The sequence below is a fragment of the Phalacrocorax carbo genome, chromosome 1, assembly GCF_963921805.1.
Source record: "Phalacrocorax carbo chromosome 1, bPhaCar2.1, whole genome shotgun sequence".
In the NCBI taxonomy this organism is placed as follows: Eukaryota; Metazoa; Chordata; class Aves; order Suliformes; family Phalacrocoracidae; genus Phalacrocorax; species Phalacrocorax carbo.
The window spans coordinates 7,502,538-7,528,033 of record NC_087513.1 but is presented as its reverse complement, the minus strand read 5'-3'; the positions used below and the strand labels follow the sequence as shown (position 1 = coordinate 7,528,033).

Below are 25,496 nucleotides of genomic sequence, written 5' to 3'. Positions count from 1 at the left end.
ACTTGCACTATGCAAGTTTCCCAGACTTAAAGGAAATTTTCCTACTTGGACAGGGGAGCAGAAGGTATGGAAAGTGCCTGGTAATTACTGCAGAATCTGGGGAATAACTTTATTTCTTTGTTTCAGCTGCTACTGCTTAACAGATGCATGTGTCTGAGCTGTCTCCACTCCCCAGCCCCACATTGCGGGAATTAAACCTTCCCAAGAAATGCCTCGAGGGTGGCTGACCTTGGGCTGCGGAGGGAAGGACCCCATGGATCCATGATCTCTGCTACAGGGTTCAAACACTGTGTTTTGACAGAGCTTTCTCTAGCCTTTCAGAATTACATTTTTTCTTGTTTAAAGACCGGGCTGTGCTGTAAGGTGAGAAGTTTGCACTCGACCAGCGCACACTGCATCTACGTGGAGTTTCACAGACAGACGGGAGATCTTTCGGCCGTGCTCCCCGCCAGCTGGACATTGGCCAGCCCTGAACTGGAAACCATCTAATGACGCAGTCAGAGCTCACACAGCCCTGGAAATGAGGATGCTGAGCGGTGCTTCTTACTTTTGTGCAATCCAAGAATGATCAAACTGGGGTGGTTTTTTTCATTTTTTTCCTTTTTTCTTTTTCCTTCCCCCCTTTTTTAATTTTTTCATGTTTTTTCCTTTTTTTTTCTTTTTTCTTTTTTCAGGCCACAAACATATTTTGTGCAGTGGTTTTCCTTTAAAGCCACCTAAGAAGCAATTTAACCTCAGCACATCCAGCTGTGACTCATATTTCCCCCACTCTCCTACCTCCCTCCAGTTTTATTTGGCTAGAGTTGGGGATTTTGGGGTTTGTTTTTCCAGTTCTTGTGTGTTCTCACCCTCTGGCCCCCAACCATCCACAAATCCCAGGCAGTGTAATACTGGTGTAGCAAGGCTTCATGCAAGAGAAGGACAACAGCAGCACAGTTTCAAAGCCATCAGGGCACCAGGTCACCAGACATTGCTCCTGTGCTTGACCATCCCCTCACCACAGAGGGAGGGAGATTTTGCCAGCTGGAGGATGGTTCAGAGAAAATGGGGCTGAAGAAAGCCCTGCTGGAGTTTCCATTTTTTCACCCACCCTTGCCTCTGCCAACCCTCCTCTGCCAAACCCCACATTTCCCTAAAGAAACGCCCAGCTGAAGCCGTGCTCAGCTGGCTGAGTCTCCCCTTTTGCCAATTTTACGATGTGAAAGCAGAAAACAGGCTCTTCCATCAACTACTAAACCAGGAGCAAAAAATTCCTGGTTTTCTGCATCATGACCCAGAAGTCATTTCAAGCAGATTGGCCATATTGATGTGAAATCGCAGGATCCAAATCACCTTTCAGTGTAAATACCAACTGAGATAAAGAGTAGAAATGTGCTTTAAAATCTTATAATCAGTATACATACACATGCAAAAATATCTCACAACTGCAGAGGGTAATGATGACAGCTATTTTCGAGCAAAGGTAGAGTTAATGTTTGATTACTGTGGATGCTGTTTTTGCAGGGCAGAAGTGGCGGATCACACAATTTCCCCACTGGGTTACAAACCTGGTATGAAATTCCCACTGTGGAGGTTTTTCAGGAAAACACTGGTTTTCCACACAGGTTCCACTCAGTAGCCCAAGTGGTACGAGTGGGGATGCATGTGGTTTTACTTTTTCATTGCAAGAACTTATTTGTAAATGACCAATATTAAAGGAATGTCTCATCTGTGCCAAATCCAGGGAGAGAGAACGCTGCTACCGCCACCCTCAGAGGACTGAAAAAGGTCACCTTAAGTTTCCAGAGATAATTGGAAATCTGGCAAGTGAAGCAAAAAAAAGTGAAGAGAATGGAATTAGACCCAACCAAAATAATCTTTACTTTTGCCAGCGCTATTTAATGGAAGATTTTACATGCAGTATAAACGACTGGATCCAACTGAGAAAGATGCAGCTGCTATACCCATCCCATCTCTGGGACCCAATCCTGCACAAGCCAAAATACCATTAATTTAATTGCCTAGCAATAGTCCCAGCAACATGCTGCAAGACCAGAAACATGAAACACAACCAGTTTTCTCACGGGTGAATACAGACAAATCACATACCTATATTGTCAAGCTGGCTGTTAATCGAGGTGGCCCAGTTTGAGGTACCTTTGGCCTAATTTCAGATTAATTAATCACCTGGAACTGAGCACCAGAGCTATTAAATGTTTACTTTCACCTGTAAGACTGTGAACTAGCAGGAAAAAACCCTTATGGCAGTGTTTATATTACAAACAGCATTCAGCTGGCTCAGTCCTCCTCAAACCAGTAGATCAGCTCCCCCACCCTGATGCAACAACTCTTGGTCTATGTCAGTCTTGGACTGGTTTCAGATGAGGAGGTGTTTCCACCAGCCCTTCAGTTATGCAGGACTCTGCTCTTGCATTCTTCTCAGGACCCAAATATCAGTGTCCAAGGGTTCTACCAATCTGCCTATAGGTACACCATACCTATGCACCATGTAACACCATGTGAGACCCTCACTGCTATCCCACCCAGTTTTCAGCTCCCGCAGGATGCCCATCTCCAGCCATGCAGTGTCACCCCTGACCAATTCATGTGGCTGTTTCAGATAGCCTGGGACATCCGAAATGATACTGAATGGCAAATTTAGGCAAATGCACCCACCCTTGCAGGTGCAGTGAATCCCACCCAGCCTCTTTACTGCCGTTAATAAAAATGTAATTCCTGGGAAACAGCAGATTTGTCTGAAAAAGCAGCACTTCTCACAATCTCTGCAGATCCTGCAATGCACGAGGTAAAGAGATAATGTGCCCTTTCTGGTATTCCCTCAAGATTTTGAAAGACCACCAAGTTTTATACAGTCCACCTAAAGTACTGCCTCAGACAAAAGTAAACCCAAACTACATGCAAGAAATTGTTTTTGTTCAAGACCCAATTTATTGCCTTCAGTTATTCTTTCTGCTACAGTCCTTTTCCCAGAAAAGCTAAAGATATCCAAAAATAAAAAAACAACACATTTCCTTTGCCTGTGATGGAGGAAAGTTATTTTTCTGAGCACTCAAGAGTTTATTTTATTTTTAAAAGATTGCTTGATTAAACAGGAACTTATTAATATATTGCATTTTCTTACTGCATTTTAAAGGGCATTTCATGAAGGTTGGTTTCCCTTATTGCAGTTTTTATGGAACTGAGAAAAATATTTATGGTGCATCAACAGCGTGCTAAGCTAAATAGTTTTTTCCCTCTCACCCTGCCAAGATACTTGTGCAGTGATGTTTTACAGAAATGACTTTGCAAGGCCCTCATTCGCGCTCGTTGTGGCTGAATGTTGCGTGGGTGCAGGATGAGGGTCAGGCAACCCCACCAGACGTGGGGCTGCCCCATTTGGGCAAACTGGTGTCCCAGCAGGGCTGAGGTCTGATCCACAACTCCCATCCTACCCAGCTGCAGAGGCTGGGGACGTCTCTCACCCAAAACCACAGGCTTTTATGGGTGCTGTGACGAACCCTGTGTAGGACTGCAAATCTGGTCCCTTGCATTATATAGAAACGTACAGAAATACAGAAGACAACCACTCAGGAGGACTGTTCGTAGTCACCTTTCAGCAATCCATACCTACCAAAAAAGCAATTAAGTACTTAATATTTTGGCTCCTGCTTAAGTCCCTTTGACGTCACACCTCTAATAGGACTTTAGCATGTGCTTTGGGATAAGCACACATGGCAGTGTGCATAAGGAAATTAATCACACGCTGAGCAAGGTGAAGATTAATAAATGTTTTAGTGAACTGTGATTTTCCTTAAATCATTAAGGAAAATTCACTTCAGGAAAATCCCTACGCTCATGTAAAAGTGCAGTCGTCACACGCTTTGCTAGTGGAGCAGCGGAGGTATTAGCTGTGCTAACAAAATCTGAATGGAAAGATGCAAATATTGGGATCCTAATTCAGAAAGGCATCGGTGGTTTGTTAAATCACACCTCGTGCAACGCATTATTTGAGAATACCCACATGGTTTCTTGACCACAGCTGCTCTCCTGGCCACAGCCCAGCTGAGCATCCTTTTCCCCCAGGGCTCCTTGGTTATGGCAGCCATAGGTTGAAAAGTGAGACCTACAGCCATTCACCTTCCCTGCAAGCTTAAGAGAAGTTTGACAGGACATCCATCAGCTGGCCCTGCTCTTCAAAGTAGAAAGAGACAGAGTGTTTTACCTTCTGACTATATAACTTTGCATAATAAAACTGTTTAGACTTGGAGATTTTTCTGATGAATGCCAAATGCTCTACAGCAGCAGCCTTCACCAGTAGATCTAAATCATGCAGCTTAAATGAAAGCCTGCTTTCCAGTTTATGCACGAACTTTACTTTTTTTCAAGAATCAGAGAAAAAACTGAATGCCCTCTGCCTACAAAAAGGCTTTTTAAAACAGTAACGCTGTGGTGACTGGAAACATGACTCTATTCCTGCTGCATCTCACAGGTACCACCTTTTGTCCCTGTGAAGACATGGAAATTAAGACATTCCTCCAATTGCTTTAATTGCTTTTTGAAGGTGTTTCAAAAAGCTTATCACTTCAGGGTCACCATGGCTACTTACCACGCTGAGTTCAGTTACTGAACTGATTTTCAGGAGGCACAAACACTGTTAGACATTAAAAAATATAATTAACTAATACATCAGTAATGCTACAGATGTATCTTTGAGGCAAGACCACATTGTCCTATCATCGGAGGGCTCTTCAGGGCAGTACAAATCCTTATCCACTGCTCTGCAAATCCCACTCTGTTGGCAGCATGATGCTAAAACCGCTGTTATTTTCTGACTGCTGCTTATAACCTGGATTGCACAGGAGGGGGAAACTGCCTTGCAGCCTTACAGTCCCTTCCAGTTGTCTCCCTAATGTCCATCGATCAGCCAACTAATACTGGAACACCTGTCAGTGGGCTGGAGTTGAGAGCTCAGAGACATTTCTGGAAGGTCTTTCTGCCTTGCTGGGATTCCCAGCACACTGAAAGAAAACAACACTTTCAGAAAATAAATTGCACTTCAGTTGGGTTTACTCTCTTGTTTGATTTCTAATGTTTTTGAGGTGGGGCAGTCCACCTTTTTTTGTCATCAATGGTATTTTTAGGAAAGGGAGCAGGTTTTTGCAGAAGCGTGTCCCACACAAAGCATCATCTGCAAAACACCAGCATCACAGCCCAGTTCCCTACACACTCAGATACATCTTATGGACAATTCTTACCATATTACCATGATAAAAAAAATACCTTACATGGCACATTTTGAACATCTCACACAGCAAGCTTTAATCAGATCTCAAAGTGAGTTACAAAGTAGGTCAGTGACTCTTTGACAGATGGGAAACCAGGCCACTGAGGTGCTGCAACTTTTCCAAGGTCATAAAAAAGCCCAGTGGCACAGTCAGAAGTGAAACCCAAGTCTCCCAAATCATTGGCTAGTGCTCTTCCACCCAATTAATGCCTCTACCACTAGCCCACATCATCTCCAAAGCTCATGGCTTCACAAAGTCTGACTCCTGACCTGTGACCAGCTTCAGGTACCAGTATGGGCGTGCCAATACTGGGGTACAAATGCTGGGAGAACAGCAACAGCAAGGGCATTAGGCCAAAGAAACTGGTTGGCAAAGTAAAAGCAGGACATGTGTTTTTGCACTACCCTCATGTGAACTCTGATACACATGAACAGCCAGGAAGGCCCTCCATATTTAAGTTTTCTGCTGAATCCTGCCTGTATGAAGTACCACAAAGACAACTCCAGCTCGAGGACAATCCAGCCCTGCTGGGACACCAAGTACTTCAGACTGGTGACCCACTTCTATTAAAACACTAAACACACCAATCTCCATATCTTCAACAGTGTTTGGAGGACTCCCATTTCCCTGCATGACCCCACTTCTTCCCCCCGTCGCCACTGCCTGTGAGCAGTGCGGAGAGAAGCAAAGGCTTCATAAACATCTCAAAATTGGTTTAACACTGTCTCATTGACATCATAGGCCAACTATCACTATTTTGGGGGGAAGAAATGTTAGGCCACTGCAGATAAATCCCAACCTAGATAATTTTGATGCTTGCTGCACTTGTTGTTTCACAGTTCAGACACGACATGGCAACTGCAACAAAATCTAGCATAAATGCTGATGCTATCTAATACAAAGAACTGAACTGAGGATGGAGAGCTAAACCCAACATGACAGTGGGCTACACAAAAAGGAGGATTTTGTTCTGGACTCTCAGGAGACAGCACACATTTTCCTACTTGCATCCTCAGCAGACACCTCACCCAGTGCCTGACCAGTATTGCCTTTGCCACCAAAAGCTTCATATCAGAACACACTTGACTATGTTGAAAGCTGACAAGAAGCCCATCAACCTTACAGATAGAGTAACTGATGTTTAAAGATGACTTATCTTGTTTGTTAGACAGAGTTTCATGTCAAGGCTTCAGACAGATCTAAAAGTTTGCTCCGCATCCCTTCATGATCAAGGGCAGCCAATTATAAACCCAAAGGCTGCCTTTCTCCTAGTCTAGGAGCTCTGGTACATTTGCAGACATACCAAGAATAAAGAGAGACCAACATGGACACAGGATGCAATTCTTACTTGAAACATGCCTTTTGGAATAAACTGTATTAATCTAGATATTAAATTATGTATATATAAGGTCATCCAATGTTCAAACTGATTTATTTCAGAAAAAAATCTACATAATACCTTGCTGAAACTCTGTAATTTGTCCTTATAGACCACGATGCTCACAAGTATTCAGCAAGAACCACAGCAGAAACAGATGCCAGCAGATGGTATTATCCTGAACAAAATCAATTAAGGACATTTACAATATGTCAAAAGTGCAGCTACAAAAACAAAGTGTAGACCTGTACATCTGTTTCTTAATGAAGTCATGCGTATCTGACAGTTAGCTGACAAACCACGAGATAAAGGCTCAGCAACACCAATAATAGATAAGGAAATACCGTATGTATTCAGATTCTTCAACAGTCACCAGAAAATACAAGATGTTGAGCATAAACTGAGTAACCAGATACTGGAAGTCCATCTGTCATGCATAAATGTAGCAAAAATATAAGCGTATGAGTTTTCGGTATCACAGATTTTGTAAGGATGGTGATTTGCTAAGAAATTTTAGTAATGGGAGTCTAATGGCAACAATAAGTTAAGAAATACTGTTCTCCTCCATGACACAATCCTCTGGTATATTTAAAAGGCTGCTGAGAACCCTGTTACCTTGCCTGAAATAAAAAGAAAAGCACTTACTATTCCCTAAAAGCTGTACGACATCTCTGTTGAGAACGCAGTGACATACAACGTTAGAGACATAATGAGATATGCAGCCAGGTACATCAATGGCATCTTGTAAACTACATAAAACACAAATGGACTGAGGGAGTCCCAGACTTATTTGTACAGGGACTTTTTTTCAACAGAAATCTTATATTCTTGAGTTCCCTGCGGAGAAGATGAGAAGTGCAAACATTTCACAGGGGGAAGGAAATAATCTCTTCTGTGCCACAGCTTGATAACACCCTGCTACCCAAGCACATTCAAAGGATGGGGACTCATTTATGGAAGAAAAGTTAACACCACTGAACTCCCGCTGCTGAAAATGGCATTTAGTGCCCACTGCAATGGTCCCTGTAACTTGTTATTGGTGGTTTGCTGCAGATACCGGTCACAACAAACAGGGATGGGACCGTCCCAGTCACAGTCCATTGCAACATGATGAAAGGTCTGGCATTAAGATAGGTGATCGCATCACCTCTGTGTATAACGCTTGTTATTTAGCTCCTAGGGAACTCATACCAAGTTTCTTCTACATTTGCTGCCAAATGAATGAAATAGTCAGAAAGATTTACATTATGCGTTAATAAGGGCCGAGGGCCAGGCTTCCTTAAGGGCCCTGGAAACATACAAATTTAGCACTAAGTGAAAAAACTTACTTACACTGTATGTCAGAGCAATGCATCATTCGTTTTACCAAGGCCCACATGACAATCTCATTAGGCCAGAGATGGATAAATGACAAATGAACTGGTGAATAATGTCACTGTGGGCCACGTAGGACTTCATCCAAGCAGTACCACTGGAAAGAGATGACTGAGTAGGGACTGTACAGATAAAAACATAAGGCTTTAAAAATTACATTACTAGGAAAAAAGCACCGCATATTTATATTTAATCTGCTTTGTAAATTGATTTTGTCATGTTACCTTGTCAAACCATTGAACAAACTGAATAATTTCTTAAGCAGCACTGATAGAGATGTGACAGATTATTCAAGCATTGTGACTCTGTTCTCATATATCTCATTAAGAAATGATGATTGGTTCCTTTTACAGCTCTTAAGCTGAATTCAGTAACCGCTGATACATGAATGCAGCCTGGCATCTACAAACTTTGTATTGTTCTTAGCCAGAAATTGTTCCTGATGAGGTGGCTTTTGCAAACCGTTTCAGTGTAGTGGCTGGTGATCTTTTAACGACACAAGACAGAAGGAATAAAAAATGCAGCTGACTTCCCTGCTGATTCATAGCATCTATGGAACCAAAAAGAGATTAAACTTCTTGTACTTTGTATTTCTCCCCTTCCCCTACCTCCTTTTTGGAGGGCTATTATTAACCTGCATTGTTTCATTAAATAAATTCACAGCACACCCCTGCAAACAACTGGGCTGGCAGAAGATGCGAACTGCCCCGTGGGACATGCTCAGCCCCTTCCTCTTTTCTCTTGGAATTGCAACCTGTTCCTTTACAGCCTTGTAACTTTATATTGCCGTTTGAAACCTGAGCATAAGGAGCATAAAATGCTGCTGTTCCAGCGTGCTGCTGAGCAGGATAGCCTTTTCTTGATTTCCAAAGCAAAACCTCCAAGCTGTGCACATCAAAGGCAGAATTTTACAGTCGCTTTGGGCTGTTACAAATGATTTAAGGGAAAATCAGAAGAGGAACAGGCCTAGTGTGCTTTTGCGTGTTCTACCCTCTGAGTTCAGGAAGATCTATTCAGAGTGCTAAGCAGCCAACACACAAGGCAACCTCTAGGAAGACATTTTACAGGCACCTTCTGAAACCAAAAATGGGTTTTTTTAATATTTTTACTATCAATCTCCCTATCTTCCATACTTTGCCTTGGTGTTGAAATAGCAAAATATCTAAGTCACTGATATGTCTGTAGAGATATTGCTTAAATGATAGCAGAAAAGGGAACTGATTACAGAAACTAATGTACCCACCACCACGACATTAACAGGATGGATGTTTAATCGACAATGCCTTTGCAAGCCATAACCATACAATAGCAGAGGGTAACAAGCAGTTGCCATTGCCTTGCGGGCGGTGGTGCAGACCGGAGTGAAACATGGTCATACTCCAAACACCCCCATGTACAGAGAGGAATTTCTCACAGGCTATCTGAGACAGACCTCCTAACATCAAGCACAATGTTAGTTAATTCACCCTCCACTTGCTGCAGTCAAGTTTGCACCCAAAAAGGTCTCGCAGGCTCCATCTGCTCTGCACTGCCTTGATTTACCCATGTGAAAGGTGCTTTATCTAAACAAATAAAGCCCTGAACTGACCCAAAGGAAGATGCTGTGCTGTCTTCCAGCTGTGCTTCCCAGCTGTGCACACCTGCAGGATGTGACTGCGGCACTGCACCTGACCAAGTGGTGTGGGCAGGGTTTAGACAGGAGATGGAGAGCAGTGATTCAGTGTAGCAGAGGTAACGTGGAGATGGAGGAGAAGAGGAGAGGGAAGGACCATCATGCTCTTACTTCTTATTTGACTGGTAAGAGCTAAATAAAGGAGGGGGCACCACACAGTTCCTCTTCAAATCTTAGGCAAAGTGAGCATTTTCCTTCTGATATTTAAGAGGACCTACCAGAAGTGTCTCAGAAATGGAGTTAGAGGGCCGTGGGGGACCTGGGGCATCACAGAGATAAGACAGCCTCTGATTGCTTTCCATGGTCTCTGGTCACAAACAGAGCAAGGTCAAACACAGCATATTTCAGCAGCTGTGGAGCACTACCAAAGTAATCTCTGTTCAACATGACAGAGTGGGAAAAAGCCACTATTCCCCTTCCATTGCTGAAAGCAACTGACTGGTGAACAAGAGTAGAAACACAGAGCCATTGGTTGGACCTAAGTCTTATCTAGGTAGATGGAAGGACACAACAAGGCATCAGAAAAATCTCTTTCAATAAGTCACTTCGTAGACAAAGGTATTTAGAAATCAGCTAAAGTCGGTTTGTATCCAAGGACAAATACCTCCTCAACTCTGCAGATATCCTCATACTGCATTTTGGATTAGACACTTTATTAGGAAAAATGAAACCTAGGTAATGTAAGCAGGCATGACTCGCCTGACTTCACCTAAATGTAACCCAAATAAGATGAGAAATTCAAACTACAGAATAAATTAACAATGTTCACAATGCCTTAAACAGTTTTTACCAAATGGCACGGGTTATTCTCTATGCATTTATTAATGAAGCCAAACAACATGCTTTGCAGCAAGAAACTAACACTATATATCACTGTGCATCACTATACATCACTATGTATCACTATATAAATAGTGTTTTTAATGTGTGTGCATATATATACACACTATATATATACATACACATATATATTAAATCTATTTATGTATATAAAGGGCTCCTACACCTTTATCATAACCACATGGCAATGCAAGACAAAGACGTCACAGCATCACACCATCTCCAGAGCAAACACTGGCACTGAAGCGGCCAGTCATTTAGTGGCCCTTGGCTGACAGTGGTTGTTGCCTGGTGCAGCGTACGAGCTATCCTGACCAAAGGACCCATGTCTATGAATATTTGCAATGGTATATCTCATGAACAAGCAGGGGGACCTAGCTACCTCTAGAATCAATTAAGCTAAAAGCAGCCACCCCATTTTGATGAGTCTTTCTTGGCATTTGCCTGTAGCTGAATCCCGGTGTTTTTCTTTGCCCCAGACCTCTTCCTTTTGGCTTTCCCCCAGTGCAGCTCCACTCACCTGTAGAACGATCATGCTCTCAGCTTTAGTACTCGTTACGTTCTCCTTCAGCAGTGCCAGAGGGAACACGTTTGCTTTCTGGACACAAACCATCTAAGCTGTCACTCAGGAATCCTAGAATCACTTTATTTTCTTTCCATTAAAAATATAAGATTCATCAGAGAAACTCATTCAATACACTTGACTACAAAGCTCCACGAGATCTTTTTTCAGGGTCTCTCTCTTAAGAGCATAGAATTTATGACCATGACATAAGTTACATGGCTATGACCAGGAAAATTAGTCAGTAAATTACTCCAGATACACCTTAATGTATCCAAGAGCAGAAGCCTCCCTGCAGCCTGCAGTACCTGTATATCCTGTGTCCACGTGCTTTTGAGAACCCTAGCTCTTTCAGCTCATTTCTTGGAACATTATCCCCCAGTGTCTAAATATATAGCTTCCTGCTTCCTAAAAAGCAAAAGCTGTAAGTTAAACTTGTGACATAAGACATTTCCTTTCCTTCTAAGTTATTCCTCTGGTGCCCCAGTGCCTGGGGCATTTGGCCAACAGGAGCCACACCACTATTCTGCTCCATAAATGTTTTTATCTAAGCATCTTCTCATGGTGCATCAAGCAACTTGGCTATCAAGCCACATATTGTTTGCCTCCCTCTGCTCTCCTTAAAGAAGGGCACTCATGTGCAGCAGTCTTCTAGCAGGGGTTTTTGTGGTTTTTTTTTTTTAAGTTTGGGAGCATTTTATGTTGGGAAGGAGAGCTTGTTTGCTTTGCAATATTCAGGTTGCTATGTAATTATGCTAGAGAAGGTGTCTCAAAACACCGTAGCATGGACTCAGAGAAGGAGGCGGTGTTTTTATGAGGATCGTCATCAGCCCATGGAGAAGCTCAGCACAGTCAGATTTTCCCCTCAAAAAAATGTTGCCTCTTTTGAATAAATTAATTACACCCCTACGGCAAGAAATCCCATTAATGCAGAGGTGTGAGGCTGATGATGATCCCAGAGCTTTAGATAGTCTTTAAGGATCTCAGGCCCCAGCTATAAAATGTCCCGAAGTAAAAGACACAGCCTTTGCATTTGTTCAGGTACTCTGCAAGAAAACAGGGCAGGGAGCCCGAAACAAGTTTAATATGTTCACAGATGTCTTCTGCCACTGACAGTGCCCACCAAGCACTCTGCTGTGCCTGAAATCTCCAAAACACCTCAGGCTTCATGGCTGGGCATACTGTACTTATTGCTTACGCTGAGAGGCAGGAGAAGACAAAAGCAAGTGGTGGGAGGAAATCTCCAAGCCAACTCAATATAACAGTGCAGGATTATTCAGGGATGCTCTGGCAGTCTCTCTCAGCTACAGCTGAATTTGGTTAGCAACCTGTGCCTTCCCCAGAGGAGTTTTGCACATGGCTGCAAATCCTCTAAGTGCTCTTCTCCCCCCACCCGGCTCCCTTCTGTGTTGTTTGGGTTTTTCTATGTTATTTTAGTTTTTCCACAGTTTTTCATCCAATAGTTTCCCTCATTTCAGACATTGCCTATCACAGGGGGGATGGCAGGGCCACAGCTAATGAGTTTGGTTGGAAGGTTGAAGCCTGGTTGAAGCCTGGTCCCGTGAGTTATTTAGGCCAAGATGGGAGAATGGGAACCTGCTGGGAGCGATCCCACATCGCCCCAAGAACTGCCTTGTCTGCTCAGCTCTTTATAGTTCTGGGAAGACCTCGATTCCTCTGAGCATCTGTGAAACAACACGGCAATAAAGCGCCCGTGCTGTTGCCAACAGTATATAAACAGTGCTTTGCATTTTCAAACCTTAACTAGTAAAAAATAATTATATGTGATGACCCTGGGTGAATCATATATAAATAAAAAATTCTGAAGACATTGGTGCTGACACAGTGCCCACTATTAAAAGAAGTAGGACAGTCCACTGCATAAAGCTGGAGTTAAGATTCAGGCTCAGCTCTGGGTTTATAAGTGACACACTTTCTCGTCTTTAAAAAAAACAGTATTATCATTGTTGTCTTATTTATTTAGATTACAAGTAGGTACAAACAGTCTTTTACTCTGGTGGTTGTAATATTCCTAGCTCAACAGTGCCTGATCGCATTTGAGACCAATAAAGACATGGTAATACACCCCCCAAATATTTCAGACCTTTCATATTTCACTTGTTAATGTCCAACCCTCAAATACACACCAGCTTTTCAGTCTTTGCAGATCTTTACATTTAAGCGCGAGTGGCTGTGCTATTTGGCACTACCCTCAAAAGCCCATCCATTTCTGCAACCAGTAATGTAGCTGGTGGGAGAAGGGTGGCCACATTTCTCACGTGCACATGCCATCAGGTCAGCAGGCAGGTTTTAAACACGTTGCTCAGCTAAAACACGCCAACATCACAGCCTGACGCTGCAGCTCTTAAGGGAGATACATGCCACATCTGAGGAACCCTTCCTTTGGAGCTCCTAGGGAGACCTGCAACCCTTCACACTCCAACCACTCGTGAACAAGGACGGTATTACCCGCCTTACTCTCCAAACTGTCACACCAACTCTCACCAGAGCAAAGATGGAGGTTAAAGGCCCCCAGACCTGAGACTTTCCATGGGTCCTGACCTCACTCCACTCCCATCAACCATGGATGAAATTTCTAGGTCCTCTGTACTCTGACAACTGAGTATCAGATGTAATTCCCGAATTTTGGGTGCTCAGGCGTGAAAGAGCATACCTTCAAATACTCAGCTTAAATTAGGGAGAGCGTTGAGAGCAGGACAACGAGAAGAATCCACAGCAAGCAGAAAGAGTGCAAAGGCAAAGGGTCTAGGGGAGAGGTGCCACGGTGCTGCACCCTATTGCTGCTGATGGTAAATGCTTGTCTTTGTGTCATTAAAAGCACCTCCTTTTTGTTCCTCCTGAAAACTCTAAGTAGACTGAAACTGTTTATTTTACCTCCAATTGAGAAGGTAAGAAAATTAAAACAAAAATCAAAATAAGTCCTTAATACACCTAAGCAAGCATGTTTTCTCTCATGTGCTTCTTTCCCTTTAGACTCTTGAAAAAGGTATTTTAAGAACTATCTTCATGGTTATGTAGTCCATTTGTCCAAAACTGTTGATGTTTTAAATGTGACGTACGATATTGCCCAGGAAAAGAGCAAGCAAAATCAGTGATCTGTTGTTACAGAGGATTTCCAGCATTGTGCTCAGCTGTTCTACACACAGATCAGATCCAAAAGTGAACTTCCTAGTAGCTTTTTCTTAGCACAGCCAGTGTTAAAAATAATAATAATTTAAAAAAAAAAAAAAGCTTTTTAACGCAGCCAAAAAATTCTGCTAAACAGTATTATTTTAATTTAACCTCATACAATCTGTTTGGTGAGTAATTCTGGCATAAAACTCAATACACAGCTTTCAACATGAAAACATCAGTGAAGGGCCTTGAAAAGTATATTAACAATCTGTTATTTATAGTTTTCTTTTTTAAAAAATGATTGACACAACATTCAGAGGAAAATTATAGGAACCGCCAAGTCAGATAACAAAAAAAACATATCAGTGTTAAGATTTGATAGAAAGGTTCTAAGGAACAGTATGATTTCTAGAAAAGAGAAATATTCTGATTGCTAAGCTATTTGTCATTCAAGAACAGCCCAATCACACACATATGTTTGCAAATTATTGTTATTGTTGTTAATTATTATTTACAGAGAAGCGCTGAAATGCAAGGTGGTTTGAATTCCAATGAAAATGACAGATTGCTGCCCCAAGGAACTTTTTATCCCTCCTTTCACTCATTACCTGTTTACTAACAGTTCCCGTTTAGTTCCAACTTGTTTTCATGCTATCTAAAATGACTAGAAAATTAGGTCCTATTAAGTAATCACGAATATAAACTGTGACTCACCGGTTAAGTGAACACCATTACTGGCAATAAATTCAGAAACCTATTATAAATGCTTGTTATTGTCAAGCAAACCAAAATAATACAACTTTATTCAATATTAACTGTATCCTTGGATGCTTGAAAGGATAAAATAAGTCCAACTAATATTCTGCACGTAGTCAGGAGAATTGTGTGTGAAGGACAACAAAAATAATTGAGGTCAGTCACCAAGGTAGAGAGAAGGAGAGACAAAAAGGGATGAAAAAATACATAAAGAGATATTTCAGCTCCTATGCAAAAGCAGATGGAGGGTGAAGGAAGCAGACAGGCTGCTCCAGATGGCGGGAGCGGCAGCGAAGAAGGCTCTCACACCCACTGTGTTGTGGCTGTGATGGGAAGAATAGACTTTTGGTTAAAGGATTACTATAGGACTCCAAAGAGTTGAGTTCAGCTCCATCCACTACCTCTCCACCAGGTCCTAAGACCCTTTGGGTTTTGTTTGCTGCAACCTTTAGGGTGTCAGCTACCTCTGGCTGACAAAAAAATACCAACATTTTTATGCATGCTTTGCCTCAGCTCACATCTACACAAACAGCAGCTGCAGACTCGGTATTGGTTATATTGAGGTCCTGAGCAGTAATACTGAGTTTTGGCCTAAGCAAGGAACACATTTTCCTAAGCCCTCTCAAAAAATGGGGGTGGGGGGGGTGGGGGGGGGAAGCCCAGATACCCGGTTCCAACCCTACCCAAACATTTTACTGTCACCTTGCCGGTCAAGCACACTTCGTGGTTGCCCGGGCATGCGGATGAGCGGGTATCCTGCGGCAGCAGGGAGCTCAGGCAGTACAAAGATGCACTCAAAAGAGAACAGCCATGGAAAAAGAGACAAGGCAGGGCAAAAAGAGGTAAGGCATCAAAACTAGTAGAAAATAAGGCTCGTGAAGGAAGCATGAGCACATATATGAGCTGATAGTACAGAAAACTCGGTGTCTCCAAAACTGTGGATTTACCCAAAAGGCTTTGAATTACTGAGTATTTCGGAATCTTATTTTAGACAATGAAAGCAAATTGACCTTTATGCTACACTGTTGCCCCAAACGGGCACTGTCCAAAACGCACCCATGAACCACAGTTGAGAAGCTGTCAAAAACCCCTTCTTACCACTGGCTGCAGATTTTTTCCCAATCCTCTCCATCAGCCTTTAAATCCATTGGCCGTCTTGCTTTTCTTTTTTTTTTTTCACATTTCAATTCCAGCTGAACACTCAAACCTATTATTTTCTGTAACTGTTCAAGGGATACCAACAATCTACATTACAAGATACCACAATTCATGTTGCAAATAGTAGGGATTCATTATTTTTAAGCCCCCAAGAACACACTGGATAGTAAACTATGCCACACAACAAACAGGATTACTTAGTATAAAGTAAATGTGTCACCTTAAAGGGGTCCTAAGAGTATTTTTCTGTTTGCCTTATATAGAGTGCACAAACTAAAACGTCTGAGTTGTTTCACCACCATAAGTTATACATTAATACCTGGACCTCAGCTTTTACTCCTCCTCCCACAGATGCTAGAGAGGTGCTGTAGGTACCTCGCACCTCTTAGCACGAGTTAACCCCACGTGGTTTTGATGGTAAGATTCCCAGAGGTACAGATCTTAAGGTCAGAAATGACAATGAAATCTCTTCCTCTCTAAACATGGACAAGAGGCTCTTTCATGGTGACTCTTGCACGAAGCTTGAGAGCTTTCAGGCGGCATAAGGATTTCTCCCGGCAAAACATCCCAGAGGACACGGGAACCACTTGCCTTCATAGTTTGCCCCAGTGCTTAATCAACCTTTCTCCTGAAAACATGTGCCTTAACTTCTGCCCTGTGGGACCCTATATTTCCTCCCCTGAAGATATTTTATACCATTAAATGTTTCCTTAATGTAATTTAAAAAATAAAAAAGAAAATACTGAACTGAGAAAAAGATTAAAGTCTAGCAGAAACACTGCTGTCTCACTGGGGTGTCATAAGAGAGAGGCAGAAATTGCTGGCAATGTAAGCAGAAACCTGAAAATCAGACAAACTCTTCAATCTTCACAGGGGGTATGGAGACAGAGGAAGCACAAATATCAACACATTTATTTACGTCTCGAGAATTTCCAAAATCAGAAAGGAAAAACAATTGAGTAATTTGCCTGATGCCTCAAGTTAGATGGCTAAACAGTGATGATTCATTGTGTTGAATCCAACACAAGTGCTTTTGGCACCGGGTTGATGAGAAGGGAAGATCTTTGACCAGAGACAACCAGATCTTGATCCTACTGGTACCTCCCAACACCTCCTTTCTACACAGCAACTCAAACACATGAGGCACCTCCGTAAGAACCTGTCCTTACCACCAGCATCTTCTCACCAGTGGAAGTTGAGGCTGAATGCCTGGTCTGAGGTAGGGATGAGGCATGTCACCTCCATCAGCCTTGTCTCCTGGGAAGGTCTGAGCAACCAAGAACAGATGGGAACATGAGGTGGACCTGCTCATGAAAAGCCTGAGCGTCAGCATGAGACTGAATGCAGAGGAAGATACCGGAAAGGAAGTGAGAGGACAAAAACACCGGACTCGGTGCATAGGAGTTTCTGACAGTGTGTGTGCGTGTGCATGAGAAAGAAACTAGATATGAGAGCGGGACGTGGAATGATTTCTTTTCACAGCACCAATGAACACATGCATAGAAGAGTCATGAAGAGGACGAGGAGCCCATCAAATGGCATCAGAGTATGGAAGAGACACAGGACACAGATGAACAAAAACTTATGGTAGAGCCCTGGAGAAAAAAAGTACTGCCTATATGTTTTCTCTACACTGTATTTTAGAAAAGTACTGGACACATCATTGAAGTGTATTTGTCTTCCCACCCAGCTCTTACTATGTTATGGCTATATCCGTGCAACTCCCTATGTTATCATTACTAAGCTTTAAGGAATCTACTGCATCATTTTTAAGGACAGCACCAATATTTCCATAGTTACTAGGCTCGAGCATTTCTAAATATTACAACTTGATCATAACTCTAATGTCAATAAGGCCTAATGACAAATACCTTAGAAATGCGGGGCTGATCCAATTAGGCAGACCAAATGATTCGAGGCTTTCCTCTTTGGCTGGTGGATGACATAGTGTATCTTATTACTTCTTGGAATATCAAAATCTGAGTTTTAAAATTCCTTAGACATAATATCATTTAAACATGGAGAAAAATTATATTTCAGTGATCACTCATCAGATTCCTGCTGTTGTGAAACTTCTTATCTCTCAAGGGCTGGGGCAGAAATCCCCCTCTCCAGGCAGGCCTGCAAATTGAGTAGAGCTAAAATAGGAGAATTTGTGGAAATTTAAAAAGATAAGCAGTTAGTCTGATCATCTTCTTTCCTCAAACCTGCCTGTCTTGACTTGGAAGGGACTCTAAATTGCATCACCTGAGGACCTGGCCCACTGCTATGATTTTATTTTAACCTTGATCTACTTTGTGTATTTCTTCCTAGGTACTTTTCCAGGATCTGTAATTTCACTTTCAATGGCTCACTAGTGAACAGGTCCAGTCTCAAGAAGAGGTGCCCACTGAACCTGCACGTACAGAGCGTGGTTCACTGCCGCGTTACCGCAGTCCTCCATGACCGGCACCACCAAACTGAGAAAGCCCACGAATGGATCGGGACCGTTATGTATATTATCTATATCATAATATATAAAATATATTTTGTATATTTGTTTTATTTACCATATATTATATTTTCTTGATTAATAATACCAAAATGTTTTGTTGACACTCTGGTACCCAAGAGGTTGCGGCCACAAACCAAGATTGCACATGCTTGGGGACTGCCTAAATACAGAACAGGGTAGAGAGAGGTTTGGGTGCCAGCTGAGGCAGCCACTGCATTGCTGGTAACTTCTTTAGGAAAAACACTATTGCCCAACAGCACTAAGCAGAGCAAACAACACAGACCACAGACCTCAGCCACCAAAGGAAACAATTCTTTGGGTGGAAAAAGCTACTTTCTTACATCTGGAGGTGATGTCCAATTCAGGATGCCTATTTCAGTATCAGTGTGGCTGGACATGATTTACAGGGACATGTAAATAATTAATTCCAGCTCTGGAAGAGAGAGCTGAGTGCTCATTAGAGGTTCCTTGAAGCCCAAATGATATAATGATTAACCGAGTTAGGACCTTTTTAATAATTCCAGCAATTTCAGCTCTCCCATGTTAAAGATCTGCTGAAAGGCTTTTATTCAGATGAAAGACTCCTTTCAGAGAAAAAATCATTAATAGAGTATACACACAGATTTAACATTCACAAATCAATGCACTTGAAATAAAAGATGTTTTTAAAGTTTCTCTTTCACTTTCTTCCCTGATTTGGGGGTTTAGTGCTTTTCTTTCTCTAACCAATTTTACCACAGGCAATTAAGACTGCTGCATGAAAAAGGGCTGCTTTTCTGTTAAAAGTGCCTTTAGCACTTTGGCATCCTGAAATGGCAGGTGGCAGAGAAATGCAAAATACACCTACTACCCCAATCCAGTGCATCTCATCTGACACGCTAAGTTTTTCACTCCAAGCCCAGCCATGCTAGAGAAAAATCTATTAGATGGTGAGATCAACCAATGGATGTCCAACATGGTTCAGCATTACAGTGCAGGAGGGATCAAACCAGATTTTATCCCTGCTCCTAAATAATGCCAGAGTAAAACATTTTGGTCCAGGTGCTTTAAAGGCATTTAGACTTTTGCTTAGCTTCTTTTTAAGTACTTTCCTATCAGTAACTTAGAATGTGTCCCATCATTTGGACTCCTGCACCCTGTATATCTGCTGCTCAAGTCAGTGACCAGACCTTCACTGCCTTCAGTGGGAATGGAACAAGTACTTTAATGATTTGCACAGTGATGGCTTAAATTTGTTAGAAGTTTCACACCCTGGTAAGTCACACCAGAGCTGGTAGGAACTGCAGGTGCTACGCTGGTGGGCGGCCAAGGAGAGAGCCAAAACTCAGGTTCAACTCCTCTAATTGTCAGCCTTCTCTCCGAAACTAAGGAACGCTCAACCAGGAGGCAGCCGATGTGTAGGCTGTTAAATGCACATAGTCATAATTAACATGGCTGTGTCTGGAAAAGAAAACCACTCTATTTTCTTTATACAGGCCTCGGTTTGCAATCCAGTTGTTTTAATTTTCTAAAGCTTTCTAGGCTGACTGTTAAGTTCAAAAACTTTATGCTTCCACTCTCATCAGGCAGGACTTACTAACCAAACTGTGAGGCTAAGATAATGGTTAATAGTTTGAGAAGCTAATTGGCCATATTTAATGAATTTAATTTGCAACAGCTATGCTAATATGCATAATTATTAACTCTGACCAACTTTACCTTCCTTGGGACCTACACCCACTCTCATTAACTTCAGTGAGATACGGATCAAGGCCACAACATTCATTCTTTCTGGATCTCTTCAGTGGCACAAGTTAACCCTTGCAGGTGGCTTCACACACAACAACCAGGGAGATGATAGAGAGTTGCATAATGGAAACCACAGCAAACTGTCCTGCTGCTCTAATGAATCTCTTCGTATTAAGACTTTCCTCCCTGACACTCCTTCGCTCAGGAAGGGAACTGCACGCCTAAGGTGACAAGCAGGGACACGTCTCTCCTGGCATGAAATTCTGACAGCAAAAACTCAATGTGGGTGACAAGAATACACCGTAGCACTTAGCTCTTACGCTGCACTTTGCTTCTTCAAAGACCTGGACAGACATTCATTCCATTTGCTCGGTCAGTGTTTTCCTGAGGGCTACGCTGTCTGCTCATCACAGCGGAGCTGAGCGACCCACCTCCATATTAAATGATCAGCCTAATCCTCACTCGCAGTTTGTTCGTAGGAAATCAGTGAGTCCGTGAACCAGAAATACTCTGTTTATAGGGAGCCCTCACTTGGAAGCAGAAAGAAACTGAAATATTACAGTCAACACTTGTTCAATCACATTTTGGAAGTGGCATGCAGAGTATGAAGAGCACTACTTGGGATTAAGGGCGCTTCGTTTTGAGGCATGCTTAAAGTTGCGATCAGAGCAGGGGGGACACAGCAACTAAGAGCACTCCCAATATAAATGAACTTTATTACAACGTATAAAAGTACAGTAGCCCATATGCTGCCTTCCTTCAGCACTCCTGGCTCTCTACCTCTACAGTATCCTACAGGCGAAATATTTTTTAACAGAAATAAAACTCTCTGCTCGGCCAAAAATCATCAGCCTGCACCCTGCTCCCTTGCACCATCTGCGCATGTTTATTGTCTGCCTTCAGAAAAAAAAAACTCTACCGTTTTACTAATCTTTATGCCCCGCCACTATAAATAACAGAAATAAACCCCAACAACAGTTAAGCGTCGTAGCTAAAACACATCCAATCCACTCCGATTATTTCTGCTCGTCTGTCCACGAATAGATGCAGCCGTCGGCTTTAGGGGAGAGCGTGCAAGTCAGACCTCATTTATTTACGGTTGCACTATCAAGAAAAAGCCTTTCCCCCCTCTCCTCATTCTATGAATATTTTAAAACACCTTTTCCCACCTTTTTTTAATCTATTTTTTTGGGGGGGAGGGGGTGCTAGCCCAGCTCCCCCCCCCCCAGTTTTCTTTTTCTCCGTGTTTCCAGATTCGCCCTGACTTCTTGCTCGGATGGATGAGCGGGGCGCGGAGCGGCACCCACGGGTGCACACGCCAAAAGACAGACGCGCACCCCCACGCACCAACCCGCGGAGAGACCCGCGCATCCGCGCGGCGAAGGGACAGCTCCGCGCCCCCCCCCGCTCCCCGCCACCTACGTCCCCAGCGTCTCCTTGAACTCGAAGATCTTCTTGATGTCCTCCGCTTGCTTCTTCCAGGAGCCGCCGCCGTCCCCGTTCTCCCGGGCCATGGCGCAGCCCCGCGCAGCCCCGCGGATGCCGGGCCGGGCGGCACCACCCGCCGGGCGGCTTTTGCTTTCTCTTCTGCCGCGCCGGCAGCGGCTGCTGCTGCCGTTTCTTCTTCTTCTTCGTCTTCCTCCTCCTCCTCCTTCTTCTCCCCTTCCTCCTCCTCCTCCTTACACTTCCTGCCCGCCGCCGCTTTTATTTCCTCCGCGCTCCGGAGGGCTCCGCGAGTGTCACTTTTCCTGGGCTATTTCCTCCCAACTTTCTCTGCCCCCCCACCCCTTTCCCCTCCTCTCCCCTCCCCCGCGCCCCCCCGCGGAGTCACCCGCGGGGCTGCCCCGTCCCTCCCTCCTCCCGCGCCCCGCGCAGCAGCTGCGCGCACCCCGTCTTGGGGTCACTTTGGTCCCTGACAGACCCACCCCGCGAAAAAGTCCCTTTTTTGTTCTTTTCTCTCTTTTTGGGTTTGTTGGGTTTTTTTTTTTCTTTTGGAGGGAGGTCACTGTTTCTCTTCCCCCCCCGCCCCCCCCCGTGGGATGCTCAGCCTCCCGGGCGCGGTGCGGTGCGGAGCGGTGCGGAGCGGTGCGGAGCGGTGCGGTGCGGCTCCGCCGGCACAGCGGGAGCAGCGGCTGTGCGCGGTTGTTATGGCAATGGGAGGAGGAGGAGGAGGAGGAAGAAGAGGAGGAGGAGGAGGGAGGAGGAGGAGGCAGCCCCGCCGCTGCTTTGCTGCCTGGCGCTGCCCCTCCTGACTGAATGACTGGAGATAATTCGCATTGCACCAAAACCGCGCACGTCAAACGGGAGGGGAGGGAAAGCAAAGAGGGAAGGGAAAAAAAAAAGGGAAAGCAGCAAAAAAAAAAAAAAAATTAAAAGCCACACCACAAGCGGCCGGGCTGCCCGGGCGGGCGCTGCGCGGGGCTGTGCGGGGATGCGCGGGGCTGCGCGGGGATGCGCGGGGGCGGCGGTGCCCACCTGCCCCGCGCACACACACACACACACACACACACACACTCCCGGGATGCAAAAACTCGCCCCTTGGTAAGGGGCACCCTTACCCAGCACAGCCCTCGGTGCACCCAGCGAAGCGAGGGGCACCCCAACACCAGGGTCACCCCCTGGAGCTGCACCAAGCCCAGAGGCGGGTGGATGGGCACCGCGCAGCCTCGGCGAGAGGCCCGAGCCCCGGCACCGTGCCCACGCCGCTGGCACAGCGCTCCGAGCCGGGCACACCACCAGCCTGGCACACACACACGTGGCCCCACTGAGATTATTGCTAAAAACAGCTTTTTCTCTGCAACACTGAGACCTCTAGTGTCGTTGCGTCGGGCATCGGCTGAGCTTGGATGTGGGGCAATGGGCAGGACTCATCAGAGACATCAGAGGAAATTATAGTCTAGACTAACTGAGAGAGGTTTAGTGGTAATATCTCTGGGCTTCAGTTTCAGAATGGGTAAAACGCTGGGAAAGTGCAATACTTTTGGGACACCGAAGTTCAGCGACTAAACCAGAGGCCTCGCAGCCGGCAGGCGCAGGCACAGGCACTCCCGCGCCTCAGGGACAGCTTCAAACCTGGTCATCAAATTAGGTGTCCAAAAATAAATTCTAATACAAGCAGCTAAATAACATTTACTTAATACCAGATGCAATTGTATGCACATAACTGTTTAACATGCATTGTGTCCTTTAACAGATTCCTTAAAATTCTACTTCTGAAGGGGATTTTCCAGATGTCTCATCATTTATGAGCAGAATGTACAAGGTGTCAGCCTGTGAGGCTTTCCCTGGGTCTGGGCTGAGCTGTACCTCCCAGTTCAAAGGGGATTTGGTGGAGGTGGGATTTCGGAGATGTGCGAGGGTGTAAACTTGGAAAAGAGGCTGGGGTGTTTGGGCAATGCTACCCTCTGCTGGGCAGAGCCACTCGCTTTAGTCTGTGCCAGCTCCTGCAATTTATTTCTACACCCTTCTAATTCGATGCTTTGGTGACCATCCCACCGCACCGGCAGCCCAAACAGCCTGGGATTTCCTAAGATGGGTGCCTACATGCTGTCACGGTGTGCACTTTGAACAGCTTTCCTTCTGCTCCTGACATACCCATCCTCGTGCTGTCCTCAGGATTTCCTTCATCCTATGATCCTTATGACCTTCTCTGTGGTAGTGTCACCAGGAGTCCCCAAGCAGGCTCTCCACGCCACTGCATACCTGGAAAATGAAAGACATGACTGGCCTAGAAAGATGCAGTGACTATCAAATCCAAGTTTCCCTTCAACATGCGCCACAGTGATATTTTCTCTTTTTTTTCACATGTAAATCACTTGATATCAGAAATGCCACACTGTGATTTGGGTTCACTGAATGGGATTACTGAACATAACCCTCCTGTCTTTGGGACAAGATTGAGAGACTCAGAGGCCAGAAAGTGCAAGTGCGATCATCTGCCCCAGCCTCCAGCACGACGGAGGCCAAAGATCATCACCCATCCAGAAGACAAGTGCCATAACTTATCTCGGAGTTACGGCATACTGAAACCATCCACCGCTATTATTTATGAAGCCGCATTGGTCCCTACAGCATCACATTAAAATCTCACTACACAGACAGCATCACCCACTTTTCCATTCCCAATTTCAGCAGGCAAAAATTTTACTTAAAATTGCTCAAATCCTTCCCAATGCTGCAATTTCTCAGCATCAAAATTGCATAAGGTAAAGGTACCTGTCAGCCTGTAAATCAAAGTTCTCTTTTCCATATTTAACCTGCACATTTAGCATCATATGAATGTGCTCTCTTTTTTTTTTTTTTTTTTGTGATAAAATAACTCGTATCTAAAGTCACTGGTAATACAGAAATCTCTGGAGTCCTTGCAGTTTTAATGAGAAGTGTACAAGATGCTCCTATCAGGCAGGGACCACTGGCACAATAGTCCATAACAGCCCCTTCAGAGTCATTACAGTCTGTCATGTCAGGCTGAGTTTAGGGAGTCTGTAATCTTTCTTGACTGACAAGCTCCTGCAGAGCTATTGTAGCTATTTGAAGAACAGGTATTTTTTAAAATGAAAATCTTACATGAAAAGTTCTCTCTGGAGTGGCTGTGTATAGCGCGCGTGCTGCAGCTATGTGGCTCTACGGCTGTATTCAATGCTTAATTACATACCACTAGATTACAAGAACGTAAATAGAGTGGTAAAATGAAGCACGCAGAAATGCCAGAATTAAGACTGCCAATGAAACATCAATTTGAGCCCTTTTTGTGGCTGCACAATGGCAATCTCTCCCTACCTGGGCATGCTCTGCAGCTCTGCCAAGGGTTATATCGGAAAATGGCTAATGAGCAGTCGTGGCTGATGTGCGTTTGAAATGGCTACACACGCTGCACAAGCACTCCATGCAACAAAAACCCAAACCCTTATATCAGAGATGTACAAGTTCCAAATATTTTATAAAGCCTCCTATGGAAATTCAGATGAGAAATTAATTATGTGAAATATTTTATTTCATAATAAAGTGATCTAATTTTTGGAGTAATACTTAAAACTATATTTTTACAACTTTGGTCCTTCAAATGATGTTGGGGTTGCTTACGTCTGGTACGGCTGCGCTCGGCCTCACTCACTGCTTGCCCTTTACACAGGCAC

The 25,496-nt window shown here is 44.0% G+C and overlaps 1 protein-coding gene across 5 annotated transcripts in view; it reads right to left on the bottom strand.

The window, feature by feature from the left end:
- The window catches only part of CAMK1D (calcium/calmodulin dependent protein kinase ID), a 293,586-nt gene that overhangs the window by 209,888 nt on the left and 58,202 nt on the right, over positions 1-25,496 (bottom strand). For 3 of the 5 annotated variants that reach the window (XM_064443194.1, XM_064443209.1, XM_064443215.1), the window contains exon 1: positions 21,784-22,134. In XM_064443194.1, the coding sequence (XP_064299264.1) occupies positions 21,784-21,875 (92 nt within the window). In that variant the 5' untranslated portion in view covers positions 21,876-22,134. Of the gene's footprint in view, positions 1-21,783; positions 22,135-25,496 lie in introns of those variants that run through there. The other 2 variants (XM_064443201.1, XM_064443221.1) reach the window with 2 other exon arrangements.